This window comes from Pleuronectes platessa, chromosome 24 (genome assembly GCF_947347685.1).
Source record: "Pleuronectes platessa chromosome 24, fPlePla1.1, whole genome shotgun sequence".
NCBI lineage: Eukaryota > Metazoa > Chordata > Actinopteri > Pleuronectiformes > Pleuronectidae > Pleuronectes > Pleuronectes platessa.
In genome coordinates, this window is record NC_070649.1 from 3,786,071 (window position 1) to 3,801,294 (window position 15,224).

General features: G+C 44.4%; 1 protein-coding gene and 1 long non-coding RNA gene across 5 annotated transcripts in view; both read left to right on the forward strand.

Moving 5' to 3' along the window:
* LOC128431237 (gamma-aminobutyric acid receptor subunit beta-3) overlaps positions 1-5,583 on the forward strand; it is a 48,145-nt gene extending 42,562 nt beyond the window's left edge. For 2 of the 4 annotated variants that reach the window (XM_053417499.1, XM_053417498.1), the window contains exons 8-9: positions 1,011-1,258; positions 2,953-5,583. In XM_053417499.1, the coding sequence (XP_053273474.1) occupies positions 1,011-1,258; positions 2,953-3,321 (617 nt within the window). In that variant the 3' untranslated portion in view covers positions 3,322-5,583. Of the gene's footprint in view, positions 1-1,010; positions 1,259-1,560; positions 1,582-1,708; positions 1,778-2,946 lie in introns of all 4 variants that reach the window. The other 2 variants (XM_053417497.1, XM_053417496.1) reach the window with 2 other exon arrangements.
* A 2,092-nt stretch (positions 5,584-7,675) lies between these two features.
* On the forward strand, positions 7,676-12,367 carry LOC128431226 (uncharacterized). The gene is made up of 6 exons (XR_008334122.1): positions 7,676-7,910; positions 8,700-8,797; positions 9,573-9,644; positions 10,234-10,285; positions 11,547-11,842; positions 12,190-12,367. It is a non-coding gene; the product is annotated as an uncharacterized LOC128431226 (long non-coding RNA).
* The last annotated feature ends 2,857 nt before the right edge of the window (positions 12,368-15,224 follow it).

Below are 15,224 nucleotides of genomic sequence, written 5' to 3' on the forward strand. Positions count from 1 at the left end.
CTTTGTGTATTTGTTGTCTTACTGTTTTCGTCGTGTAGTTTGTTGTGTTGTCTCTACTTTGCAGTGTGTCTCTGCGTTTGCTCGTCCTGACACATTTCCCTCACATCCTGTCAGTCTGGTGCGGAGGTTGTGTTGTCAGTCACTCCCGTGTTGTGTGTTCTCTTCAGTCGCAGTGCGCCGCTCGCTCAAGGCCACCGGCAGAAACCTGCAGCAAATTCAATTTCCCTCTCATCTGTGTGTAATTTCTTTGCGAGTCTCACTTAGCATCTCTTACTGTCACGCTGGAGATGTGAAGGTGCCTTCTTGTTGCTGATGGCCGACACCCAGGCTCCTCGGTACCTCAGTGGTTGAGGTTACTAAGAGCCGGGGGGGGGGGGGGGGGGAGACACACATGCATGCAGCAGTGTTGTAATGAGTTACTCCTGCTCGATGACCATGGGGCAGTCGCTGGTTCCAACGCAGACCTTTGAATTTCAATGAAGCTGAGGTTACGTGCTCACCTGGTGGAATAAGAGCAAACATGAAAGAGAGATCAGAATATTGTTTTATAACGTCGTCGTTTCCCCCCCCCCACACACACTCTCTTTCTCTCTCTGACTCCCACAGCAACATCAGTTCTTCTCCCCCCCCCTCACTGGGTCAATCTTCCTGTTAACCGGCAGAGGAGCGACAGAACAAACACGTTTTCTATAGAAAGAATAAAAATGCCTGTTTCCTTAATAACACCTCAGACATCTGTTGGAGTTTCTCCTCCGACGTGACCTTCAGGTTCCAGAGCAGATGAAGCATCTGCTCAGACGCTGGAGAAACCAGTTTAGAGTGCTTCCTGCTCCGACAGGTTTCTCACTAATTAGTCCCCAGGTTTACCTTCCAGGATGAACATGTAGGAAAAATCTCAAATTTGAGTTTAGCCTATAAATGAAGCTGAATGAATTAAACCAGGTAGAAGTGTTCTTCTGGTTGAGAAACGAGGACTTGGATTCCAACCCGTAGTTTGCTCCTCCTCACAGGCATCACCACGGTGCTCACCATGACCACCATCAACACCCACTTGAGGGAGACGCTGCCCAAGATCCCCTACGTCAAGGCCATCGACATGTACCTGATGGGCTGCTTCGTCATGGTCTTCCTCGCCCTGCTGGAGTACGCCTTCGTCAACTACATCTTCTTCGGGCGGGGCCCTCAGATGCAGAAGAAGCTGGCGGAGAAGGCGGAGAAGGCCAACAACGAGCGGGCGGCCAAGTACGACGCTGCGAGGGTGAGTCGGGACAATCTGTTTGAACGTGAAGCTGATGAGAAGTGTCCGTGGGTGGATGGAGAGAAGAGAATCAATAGATAAACAACACTGAGTGTGTAGGGTCAAGTTCAGCATGTTGAGCTTGTTGTTATTGATTTGTGTAGAAATGTTCTTTGCCTGTAGGTGACATGTAGAATGAAGCATGATTGTGGTTTGAATGTTTCTTTCCTTCTGCAGAACATTTCTTCTTCTTCTTCTTCTTCTTCTTTTTCTTCGTCTTCTTCTTCTTCTTCTTCTTCTTCTTCTTAACGCTTTTCCATCAGCAGAAGTCACGACAGGAAAATGTTCGACTTAATGAAACTTGATTGCAGGTTATTTCTAGGCAGTTGTTTCCGCCCCGGAGCCAAACATCTGTCGGTTCTCAGGTTTGTTCGCCCCCCCACTTGTGGCTGAATATCTCTATCTCCTCAGGAGGCAGGTTGTAGGACTGCGTCCCTTAAACGCTCCAATCAGGTTAAAGGTCTTCGCCACTCACGCTCGGTGAGTTGTCTGTTCAGTGGGACTCTCCGACCTCCTCGAGTCAACTCTGCCATTGCCATTCGCCGACATGGATGTTTTCCTTTTTATTTGATTTTCGATTTTCTTTTTGCCTTAATGCAAAACTCTTCTCCATCCATGCAATGAGTCAAGCGACGACAGACATCTCCATGACGCCAAGTTTCCATCTGGACTTTTCTTCCACCGCATTGAAACGACCTCATGCTCGATTCCTCCGTCGTGAACGTTGCAGATCCGAGCCTGTTCATCCTCTCAGGGCTGAATGCATGCTGTCTGTGGATCCTCATTGAAATCATCACCACCAGCCACATCTCTCATGTCAGGACGCTGTGAACCAGTCGGAGCGGGTGTAGACGTCCCCTGGGATTAAGTCTGAAATAGATTTAGTGTCTCATCTAGAGAACGTTCTCTAGATGCAAAGTTCTCCATTTGCATGAACGACCGCCATCGACCATCGCTGTTGATTTGCTTTGTGGTGCACACATCACTGGCATGGAGTGTGACACTGTGTGGGTCCATTGAAGTGTTGGGGGGGGGGGCTTAATGCTTATATTGCTGCAGTCAAGGGACAAACTGGAACTTTACTTTACCTCCGGTGACCTGTACTAATTGTACCACTATATTCTTAAATGGCCTCCTTGGTTAGTACTAGGACTGCTTGTCGGTGACTCAGTGGACCACTGTGTCATATCAAACACAAGTTGGGCCTGAAGCTGCTCCACTTTAACTTTTCATCAAGAAGAAAACAGGTTTCATAGTGATGATGTAAAGAATGGACAGGTAGTCGTAACTGCAATTTGCATGATCTGTAATCGAATCAGGAGCAAAAGCCAAGCATTCCATCTTTGGAGCGTTAGTTGAAAGAATGACATTTAAAACACTGGATGGATAAAGAGGCACCAGGCCTCTGGTCACAGACCTGTAAAGGCCGACTGTGTGTCCGGCATATTAATGACTAGTAGACAGCCAGATGAAGAGGCCTCAGACCCCTCAGAGCCCTGAGCCTGTCCCCAGCAGGCCCCCTCCAGTTATTCTACCAGGATGACGTCCACATGTCATTACCTCGAGTGCCTTAAACCTTACCCTAGATTCCTCTTTAGCTCTCTCCTTTTCTTTGCACTAAATGATTTTAATTTCCACCGTCCATTCAGGCGGAGCCACACGGCCACGGGAACGTCCTGCTCACCACCCTGGAGATCCACAACGAGGTGGGGTCCGGCGAGATCACCACCAGCCTGGCGGACATTAGGAACTCTCAGTCCATGGTGCAGCTGGACAGCACGGCCTCCACGCACATCCAGTACCGGAAGCCGAGCGGCGGCGGCAACGGGCCGCGCTCCGGTAGCCGCCCCTCTCTGGACCGGGCTGCGGCGATGAAGCGCAGCCGCCTGCGCAGACGGTCCTCGCAGCTGAAAATCAAAATCCCCGACCTGACGGATGTAAACGCCATCGACCGCTGGTCACGGATCATCTTCCCCTCCGTCTTCTCACTGTTCAACCTCGTGTACTGGCTCTACTATGTGTGATTGGACCGTTTTGTTGAGGTGTTTGGTGTCGTTTGATTTTTATTTTCATTTTGTTTGAGTTTCTTCCTTTTTCTGTTGCTTTTATACACGATGGAATATGTGTGGAGTTTGTAGAGTTAAAAGACTGAAGCAGCACAAGACAAAACAAAACAGAGACTGAGAGAGACGCCCGAGTTTTGGACCAAGTTCTCGTCGAAGTTGTTTTTATATTTGAAGTCATTGAATCCTTAGTATGGAGGTGTTTTTATTTTCTGAAGTATGTACTGTAACTGGGACTTGTGACCATTTCCCAATACTCTCCCGCTCAGTAACGTGTAAATAGACAGATACAAAGCCAGCAAGTGAGTGAACGACACAGTGTTTGCAAAAAGAAAAGCCAAACGAACGAGGAACACAGTCGATGCAAGGAGTTTTCTAATCACAAAAAAAACTTTATACAACACAGCAGGTCGGATGAGTGGGAACAATTTGTAAAACTTCATTAGCCAAACTAACGTACGGACGTTTGACCGGTACCCTATGCACTCTTAATGCATGCAACGATCAGCCGTAGTGAAACAGTAATGGCACAACTTTGACTCTGTCGATGTGTATATGTTTATAGCGTCGATAATATATAATATACTTGCTATTGACTTTATGGTTGATCTGGGGAACCTTTACACAAACGCTCATTTAAAGGGGAGGACGTCGCCGCCCTCTGTTCAGGACGACCTAGACTCAGGTTGGACGATTTTTGCTATTTGGCCTCTTGTCACTGAAATATCGTATTTTTATTTGCTTTTCGTAATTTGATACGTAGATTTAAAGAAAGAGAAGAAGCACAAATACGAGTTAAAACTGCCATTTTTCACTTCTAACTTCTCGCAGCGACAGAATTGCACTCAAATTTCTCAAACTTCCTCAAACTTAGTTTTCAAACAACTGCCAAGGGCCTTTTGGGCGACACGGTTACTCAACCCATGAAATATGATAGTATTTTTGTACTCTGCGTCTTCAGGTATTCATTTGACTTCTTGTTTTCTGTTGCTCGATACTAACTCTGCTGCGACGACGGAGCGGAGGAATGAAAACCCTTTGTTTTTGTACATAAGTACATAGGTGTGTATATACATATAATGTGTGTGTATTACCCTAATTGAAAAGGATCAAATATGAAGAGTTTATGCTGACGATGAACTGTCTGACTATGTAGTGCAGATACAGAAAAGAGGTGAGGACTAAACCAGGGGTCGGTTTTGTTTTTCGAGGATCAGCGGGGCACTGAGTTTCTCCTCAAACGTTGAAGTTCCACTCTGGAAACTGTACGTATGTTCAATTCCGCATCTGTATCGTCCGCTCTGCCACTCGGCAGCAAGTCACGCGAAGGTATTTCACTGATTCAGCAGCCGGACCAGACGCTGACTTCCAACACACACACACACACACTAGCATTGAATGTATCAGTTCCATTCTTCAGGGAGAGGATAATGAGCCATGGTCGTCATTTCTCCATCAGAATGTAACACGCCCATTCTTGCGTTGAGAGCGATGTAGGAATCGAGGGGGAAGGCCGGTGCTCTATATACACACGAGTGTGTGCATGTGCATGTATGTGTGAGAGCTAAGGGGAATGGACAGGGCGTGGGCAGACTGTTTGTTTCTAGGCCGCTTGCTGGACTATGGACCAACGTTGGTGTATAACAGCTTTGTGGATTGAAGTGTCTCTGCTGTTACGACAACCTGTGCCATTGCACCCGAGGCTGCAGAGCAAGCAACCAGTTCATGGACGATGATTTAAATCAGTCACAGATCCAAGACACACTGTAATTTGTGCACGTGCAAGAACACAGGAAGAGAAAAAAGTGGTTGTTGGTTCGTACAGGAGTCACTGACTGTCAGAGTTTGGACCAATTTAACTTTGAAAAGAAAAGTTGTGAAGTGTTATGTGTAAAGTCTGATATATGACTATGAGCTGAATGTAATGTACTTGGATTGTTGCTGCATCGCAAATGCAATTTACTTTGTGGAAACAGGATTGACCTCAACCCTGATTAATATAGGGCTCCAGTTGATTCCACGGTCAAGTGACCCCGAGTGCGTCGCCGGCTCCTTGTCCCGTTTTCTACCGTGTAGATTCGGGCAAAGTGCAAAATCCACCTGGGTTCAACAAAAAAAGAAAGTTCTAAATAAATAAATAAGAAACACCTTATATAACAAACAAAAACGAGGAAGCCCATCGTTGAAGCACATGTAAATCTGTACTCTGTTTACAAATCACAAAATCACAATCCCTTCTCCTGTTTTGTAAGAAAAGAAAACCCATCGGCACTGATTGCAAAACAGTGGCCCCGTTATATTTGTCCTCTGCTGACCTTTAAGGGGCTTTTAGCATCTCTCTGAAAAGATGTTCACCCGAGACAAGAATGACTCCACTTTAGTTTTATGTGCAAAGAAATTGTTGACCCTACGAATTTAAGTCTCGGACCCAGTTTGTCCAAGAGGACGGAAGCTGCTCTGAGTAGTTGGGAGGTGAACATTTGGACCCACAAAATGTCCAAACAGCAGAAAAAGCTTCAGTGTCGTGTACATAAAATATAAAAAGACAGATTGATGGAACACTGGAGCTAGCAAATGGCCGCGTCCTAGTGCAAGTCAGCCACTCTACTTGGCTTACTGGTTTGCTTTGACTCCTGTATGGAGACTTAAAGCAAGTTTCTGCAGTTGATCCGTGTTGGAGCTGTTTTTATTTATGACCAAACTACATGGTGCAGGTGAAAGGTCAGAGGAGGAAGCAACCGATCCAAACTCTGGATACTTGTTTAACATGCATGCGACTATGATTTGTCCAAAAAAAGAAGAAGACATTTTGCAAACGTACTTGTACGAGAGCTGCCGACTGCTCGTTGTAGAGATGACATGATGCCATGCGAGCCTACGTTAAAAAGAAAAACACAAAAAAATGACTTCAGGTGTTGTATGGCCTTGGTCCCATAATGGAATGTGAAATGTTCTGTGCTGCCACAAAATGTACTTAGGCTTAGATTTATACTGTATATCTCTGTATGTTTCTCTTCCTTTTTCAATAGATTATCATGTTAAACCATCAATAAAGGATATACATTGTACACGGTGTATTTGATGTTGTGTGCATGACACGCCATAAACATCTGCATTAACACACAGCAAGATGGAGTGCAGTGAACTATAAATCAGTTGATTAAAGTCTGAGAAATTTGTGTGAGTGCAGTAGTTCCCTGGATCCAGAGAGAAGGACGAGGTGATCATAGTCAGCTGTGAAGTTCAGTCTACAAAGTTTCCCTCTGTGGCTCGTGAGGAACAAAGTAACAACAAAGTGGGTAGGTTTTTTTCCAGTGAAGAAGGCCTTGCACCTCCCTTACACTGTTTTGACATGTAGTTTATTGGAGACGCTCCCTGAGGTTTAGATTCCATTCTCAGCAGCGGAGCTCCAGATGAAGAGGCTGAGCTCCTGGTGCCATTGGGCTGTCGAATGGAAGCCGAGAAGGAAGATGTCCAATGTCCTTCATGGAAGATGTTTGCACCAATCACTAGAGAAACATGTGGATCTGAGGTGAGAGGAAGCTGATGCAGATCGTAATGTGAATTTACAAAGAACGTTACAGCCAGTGATCAGAACCAGGTCATTTGAATGAGGTCAGAACTGAGGGGGACACACACAGTAACACAGAGAAAGAAACAAGGAAGGTGTATTATTGTAACTGTGGATGTTTGGTGTCAGAAGTTACAGCTCCAAAATTCTCTGTTGTAATAATTCCAGAAACTGGTCTTCTAATGTGACTTCATGACAGTTCAGACACTTCCATTTAGCTGATAACACTGTTGATAATCCTGCTAATACAATGACACATAGTGACTCCTGATGCTATAGTCATTTTTAACGCAAGTTAATGAAAATACAAGATTAAAGTGTCATGTCCTACTATTTCATATTTAGTCCCATTCCACACTATGTCACTTTTATGACACACACTAATCTGTGACATTTTTATCTTGATGTTTGGGGGGGGGGGAACCATAACACACTATGAATGTGGAATGATATTTTGGATGCCTTAGATTGGATTTATTATGACACTAGTGATAAAATCACATTTGGCTTTAGTACTACTCTTATGCTTTATTATTAATATCTATTGTATTGACAGTGTATTCTATATAATAGAATTGTTCCAGAAATATGAACACGGTGCATGTTTGTATTGAAAGCATAAAAAGGACATATGTATATTTCACCTTTGCCAGTGACGGACGTGCTGACGTGCAGCGTGCTGCGTCACTTCCGGGTCTGAAATGTTTGTATACGATCTCCCGCGGCTCCTCGTGTCTCCTTCCCAGACGGAACTGAACAATGGTTCGAAACCCGCCTCAGACGATGAGCAGGACCATCGTCTGAGGCGGGTTTCGAACCATTGTCACTGTTGTTCACTCTGTGTTTCTCCAATTGTCACTGATTCACTTTGTTCACACGCGTAGTCTGGTGCTGATTTAGCAGCTGGAGCTTCTGTCACGCCTCCTTTACTCTGGTGGTTAATTCAATTCGATTCTGTGACTGAAGAACCAGGCTGAAGGTTTGACGTCATTTGTTGTGAATCTGTCAAGTTTCTTTACAATAACTATTGTTTCAGAAGATCCTTGAGAGGAAACAGTTTGTGAAGTGAAACTTGTCTGTCAGTGTTTTTATTGAAATATTTAATAGGAGCAAGTTGTAGATGCTTTAGAGAAAAGAACCTGGAGTTTGTCTTTAATTTGAAAGTACTTTAAAGTTGAGGTAGAGACAGTGGAGGACATCCTGAACAAGAGTGAAAGTTCTTCATCAACTTTAAAGGATTTGTTAGAAATTTTCCTAATATATAAGTCAGAAGTCAGTGTTATGAAAAAAGTAGCTGACTTTCCCCTTAATATTGTAAAGAGAACAAACCTAAAATACTTTATTTCATTGTACTTGTTAATGTCTTGAGTGTAAAACAAATAAAATATAAGAATAAGTGACATCAAACTGTCAGCGTTTGCCTTTTTGATGCAAACTTCACTCCCACAGTAGTTGATAAGTTTGTTCATAGAACAGCAGCCTCATTGTGAACAACTGACTGAAGAGATTAGCTCGGTGGAGTTATCAACAGATAAATGATAAAGCAGTTGAAATGCCAGAAGCTCCAGTTGTTCACCATTAATATGAGAAAATGAGAAGGATCCCAGGTTCCTGTTGAGCCCTGTAGCCAGGCTGACAGAGAGTCACAGCTCGACTGATCCATCTGTTCCTTTAACTCTGAGGAGCAATGATTGACAGAGATGTTGCCCACATGGAGTCTGGTTCTGGATGTTTGTTCCACCTAATGAAGCTTGTTCTCTCTCCACAGTCCCCGAAGTGTGGCTCAGTGGGTAAAATGGAGGAGTCAATGTGTTGAACGTGGAGTTATGATATGAAATCCTAGCCGGTGATGTCCTCCCAACTGTTGTGAGTGTTAAGAAAGAATTTATTCATCATCCCTTGATGCATATGTAATGACGGGGGTTACCAGTATATTCCCATGAAAAACACTATGTGAATATATATATATAAAATAGCTTTTCATTCACGATATCCAAATTAATGTGTTGTGTGCTGCAGATTCAGAGTTGATGTCACTATAGGAGGATGATGAAGACACCACTATTGTTGTCAATGCGGTTGAGAGCATTTCTTGAAAATGACAACAACAATGATCTACACTTCAAAGTTAATACACATTAATAATGTACTAGTGCTGGGCCTATTACAAAAGCTGTTTGAAACCCAGTCCTTGATAAATGTGTGTTTATCCAATCTGTTGTTTAGTCAAAGTTGTTCATGAAATGAAACATAAGTTATCTTTGTGTTTATAGACAAGTTTGACTGACTTACAGAAGTAAAGTTATTTTGTCATACATGACAATGTTGATTAATTCAGACCCAAGCTGTGTAAGTCTGCTTAGCACGATAACATTAAAGTCCCTGTGGTGTTACTTTGAAAAGAACTTTCCAAAAAGTGATTGTGAGTGTTGTCACATTGAAGTTAATTGGAGCACGTGTCCAAAGTCAACAATGAACCTTCTGTGAGCTGTATTAAAGCACATGAAAGGTGTGAAGCTGAAGATATGAACAGTTGTCAGAATGAAAGTTGTTAATATCAAGGGGGTAATAGGGGAAGTAAGTTCTGCAGTACTTGTCATTGAAATGGATGTTTATTGAATATCTTTTTAATGATTTATAGCGAGAGACATGAGGGCCAGAGCCGGACTGGATGTGAGAGAAACCAGACGTTGTGCTTCAGTACGACTTAGAGGTACATGCAACTCACAACACTACATTCCTACTGCACTGCACTCGTCTTGCAGCTGGCGCTAGTACCTGAAGATAATATATAGACAAGATGAAGTAAAAGAAAGGCATATTGTAGATGACATACTCGATAGTGGTGTGTGTGTGTGAGATGAAGTATGAAGGATTTAATATATGGGCTGTTGTATTCATTTACAAACACACGTATTTGAATGCAGCCGTCAGTGAGACTTCATTGAGTGATGTCTTGCTGTTTGAGGGTCCAGTAGCTGAGCTGCAGGTCAGGGTCCTTAGTTTATCTATGTCATTTGAAATGGACGGACGTAGTTGAAGATGAGTCAACAATGCATTTAGTGAAAGTAGAATCATCTTGAAGAAAGGCCATTAGCAAGTAGTTGTTGTTGACAGGCACTTAAAAATGAAGGTGGGCAATTTTTTGGTGTGGGTGTCAACATTGAATAAATACTGAAATGTTTTAGATGATGTATGAGAGTTTCTGTTGGATAACGTTAAAATCAACGTGAACAAGTGAAGTATTGTTGAATTGTGTGCGTTGTGTGAAAAGTGGTTTCATTGAGACTGATGTTTCCCAGGTAACCCTGCCACCACCAGCAGCACTGTGTGATCATGATGTTGATTCATGAGGTGAGTCCTTTTACATTAGTAACATTTTGTGTTGATGTACTTTCATCAGTTGTTCATTAGGGCCTCTGTTGTCTTTGTCTTGTCAGCCCCACTGATGTTTATAGTTGATGTTTTTAGGTTGTGTTGATGCTTTTATTTGCAAGCGTGTGATTGGCTGAGAGAAGTGATGGTGGAGGAAAGAAGAGCATGTGTGCCTGTCAATGTGTCACTGGATGTTCCTGTTAGAGAGCAGCAGAGTTTGCACCAGTAGGTGGTGGAGTGGAGTCTCTTGTGAAGGAACGTGTGACTGAGTTTGTCATGCTGATGATCAGCTGGTGTAATGAGTGTCAGTTAATAAAGAGTTTAGATTATATACTGTCCTGGAACGGTGACTGCAGTATTCCAGACAAATGTCAATGTAGTTTAGTGTAAAAAATAAGAAGTGGTAACCTTAGTCTTGTGCTTATCATATTTTTAAAAATAAAGTATCATGTGCCTAAATTATTTGAATCAGTTTTCAGATGCCACTGTTGTGCTTAAAATAAATGCTTCATATGTCAATTAAAAGTAATAATGTTAAAAAACTATTTGAATTCATTGAAGCTACTTTGGGGAAGCACCCTTCAAAAGAAGGGAACATATAGGTTTTGTATTGACAAGTGTCGTTAAAGTACTTACTACAAATTTGGAACTGTGATTAGTAATTAAATACATTTGTCAGATGTTAGCTAAGTTGAAGGATATGGAGTTGGTGACAGTGTAGAAGTGAGAGAAATGGACACTTCTGCAACATGAATGAAGACAACATTTGTGTTTGAGAAAAGTCTTTATTATGAATATAGTAAAAGCACAAACAATCCAAGGGTACTTACCAAGTATGTGTGTGTGTTTTGAAAATGGTGGCTGGCCAGTATGAAGACAAAAGAGCACTTGGAATGGTCCCAACATGTGGTTGAGGGCGAAGCCCGAGTGTGAAGAGTGTAACATAGCTAACATAATTAGCTTTCAAATTGTTGTTAGCGAATGTCCCAGTAAATCAATGAAAGGTCAAAATCTCACATGAATAAGAATTGAACAGTCATTTGCGTAGCTATGTAGAACTATCAAGCCCAGTTGTGTTGCCAGTTAATGAAGAGGGATCCTTTTTCTTGTGCTGTGTGAATCAGCTCTGGTGTTACCTCTGTCTTCCTGGAGAGGTGAGTTGAAATGAAACCAGGCTTTTATGAGCTTGGTGGCATCCTTGGTCATGTGAGTTAATCAGTGTGTAATTGTGTGACTATAGTCTGCAGGTGGCGAAGAGAGGATTGAACCAATCGCAAGCGTAGCTGCCTCGTCACCTGCAGTTGTGGGATTTGCCGGAGCAGCCTCAGTTGCCATAAAGGCCAGGCAGGATTTCAAGCGTCAGCTTCAGCGTCTGCCTCAGTGTAAGCTTCAGCGTTAGATTCCAGCCGTCGTAGCTTCAGCCCGTCCGATGAAGACCCGGAGAATGAAGACTCGGCAGTCGGCCGTGGCAGTCCGCTGGGGAGGCCTGCGGGAGACTGCTCTTTGGAGGCCCTAACCATTCTTCTGCTCTGCCGGGTAAGTAGAGAAAATAGTCATTTCTTGGCCCGACAAACAAGCTGTCCCAGCTTCATAAAGAAAGGGGCCCTACATCACTAAACCCTGGGGACCTACTCTTCCCCTTTTTCCAAAGCCAAAACCTCTCCTTCTTTTGCACACTTCCAACAACCACTCCTCATTGTCAAATTGGCTTCCCAATTACCTTCTGACCCTGTTCACCTGGTCCCAACCTCCTCATTAACACTTCCCTGTCAACTAACTCACTTAAAGAGCCAAAAGTCAACCCTTTCCTCAAGTCCTGTCTCTGTTCTTCCACAGCTACACAAAGGACACCCAACTAATCCTCTCTTTTCCCTCAAACACAGGTTCCAGCAACTGTCTCTGCCTGTCAGACCGACTCTCCAGCTCGATGTTGAACCTTGACAAGACCAAACTCCTTGATAGGATCTTTGGAATCCACTTGGACTTACTTGACTCTTGTTGTTCTACCAAATGTCATGTACCATGCACATTAAAATTCAGCATTTCTTGTGATGTCCAATCTCACTTTGCCACTCCATCTGTTGCTTGATATATATATACGCACAATTAAACTTTGACATTCCAGTTGATACGCTGGTAAAATGTTAGACTTGTATATGTCCAACCCCTATAGCACCATACTCTAAATGAGACTCAAACGTCAAATACAAAGTTGATGGTATCAACCATGTGTGACTTGAGAGAGGAGTAAATTCCTACATATCAAACTCTGATGTCATTGAAGATTCACTTAACACATTACATCAGTGCTTCTTTTCTTCAAAAGATCAACTGCTTACCTACATTCACAGTTGTGCATGACACCTCTTTCTTTCTACACCTGCTGGCAACACTAACACTGTGTTCAGGTCAAATCTGAATGAAGCATTCAAAATTACTCGGAAGCAACACACAAAACAGCAGCTGTGCTAAAAAATACATTAGTGAATTTACTCTGAACTGCTCATCAATGACTCGCAGACCACCACTTCAATTCACAAAGTTGACTTTATTGTGACATAAACATCTTCTACAGCACTCTCACAACAATAAACCCTTTCTGGCAGCCTGTCATGGAACTGTCATACATAAAGCACTAACTACACACATTAGTACTTCTAACCTAACTCAGTGTTCTGGGTAGTTTGACTGTCACCACTACTTTTATTAGTGTCAAAGTCTAAACATGTAAGATGGAAGGTGGTTGGGCCCCGAGCTGATCCGCGTTGGCGTGAAGCAGATTGTGGTTCAAACTGTGAAGGGAGCCGGTCTCACCCTCCATCTCCTGTCAAACTGCTGTTTCATTTGACGCCAACCTGCCCACTGCAGATGGCTGCTAAGAAGCTGCAGTTTGCACTACATCCTCAGAGGAGCTGGGGAGCTGCTGGTAGTGCAGTAGGGTGTGGAGCAAGGCATATATTGCAATCTCGCCTGAGACAAACTGCAGACGTTTATCTGTAACAATGGTGTACAACCAAGCAAAACCACAGGCAAGGAAGTATGTGACCACCCAAGCTGGAACCGATCCTGTGGTGGCCACTTGGAATGTAGGTCACAGACTACATTGACAAAACGCCATGGAGCTCACCACAAGGTGTGGAAGTCGGCCAGTCTAGCCACTGACAAGGCAGGCAGGCTGTACAGTCTTTTACCATAGACTATACATCTTTGTCGATACCTAACTACACACAAAGTCCCTGCAGAGTTGCTGCACCTTCACGATGCCTAGGTGACCTTTGTCTGCCATAAACAGGATACACTCCATCAAGATGCTGGGGACAACCATGCTGACTCCCCGGGCCACACAGACATCATTCCTTCATGAGTCCTTGGAACAGCACAGGCTCGAGGGCCACCCCTCTCAGATGAACGTCCTGAGCTGATGCAAACTGGACATCTTCAAGGGGGAGTGGGGGTTTTGTCTAGGGCCACATCTGGTGTAGGGTTGAGGGTGACTCAACACAGTAGTTCTGCCAGGAGCAAACAGCGTGGTGAAGTTCTATCGAGCCTCTCTCACCAGCGGTATATGCCCCGACACAGTTGGGGCATGCAAGGCTATGAGGGCCTGTTGGTCGGTCCGCATTGGAAAGTTTTTCCCATTCAGTGTAAAGTTGTTGCTGGCAAGGCCATTGAGCACCCTAGTGAAGCAGTTGTCATGGATGACCAGTGTCACACCATGTGCTGCTATGTCATCCATCTACATGACTGCTCCTGGAATGCCAGCAAAGATGGTGGTGAGGCTGTGGCAAAAAAATCCAACATGGGACACAAACGTTGTAAAGTTGCAGCTGCTAGGATGCAGTGGCACCTGCAGGTATCCCTGGCAAGGTTCAGTTTGGACCACGTGGAGGACCCATGCAACTTGGCAGTCAGTTCCTCCATTTTCAGTAGTGGATACTTGTCCAGGATCACAGCCTTGTTCTTTGACCTGCAGTCAAGGCATAGGCACAAGCCTCCTGACTTTTATCACACAGCCACCACCTGCTCGATTATACCTGCCTGCAGCAGCTTTTGTAGTTCAGCAGTCTCGTCAGCACAAGGGGCTGAATGACTGGACGCACCTCAGGGTTGAGAAGGAGCTGGTGGTAAAGAAAGCAGCGAGGCAGCCCCGACCATTGCAGTGAAGGCCAGCGCTTCACCCAATGTTGTCCAGGAGGCAGAAACCCACGTCAAAAAACAAGTCAATGCCCATGAGGTTGGCCCTTGGCAAGACACTTGGAAGATGAGTGACAGAAGAGCCTTGGTCTCGTAGCACACAGACAAGGTGATTGGGTCTACCATGCCATACAAATCCTCAGCTCCAGCAGTGAGCATCTGGAACAGAAAGAGCCACTGGACAGTACAAACCTTTAGGAGTGACCACAGAGCCATGGTATCCAGCAGTAGACCACTTCAATGACCGGAAGGTGGGGCTCACTGAATTAACGAGCTGGGGCATCGCGACAGAGCCTGGCAAAATGTTTCTATTGGCCCCTTGGCCAGACGGGTTGGGGCCCGGGAGGGTACAAATTGAATCCACAGACTTTATTTACCAAGCAAGACTCGGCTGCCCCTCACCAGTTTCACAGAAGACTTCAATTGGCGAAACTAGACACCAAATGCATCTCAACACATGGTAGTGACTTTGGTAACGGACCGCAAATGGAGACCAGCCAATGCAGTGGAGGAAGCAAGAACGGCTCTCACACATACGGACATCGTGGAACATGTTCAGCTAGGAAGAGGAGGCCTCCGTCTAACAACTAAGCTGCAGCCACAGGACCAGGAAGGGGGAAGATGGTGGTGGAGGAGATACACCAACAGGAGGAGGCAGCAAGGTGGGTCAGAGGGGTGGACAATCAGCTGGAAGGACTTGTGGAGCATTGAGCTAGATATGACA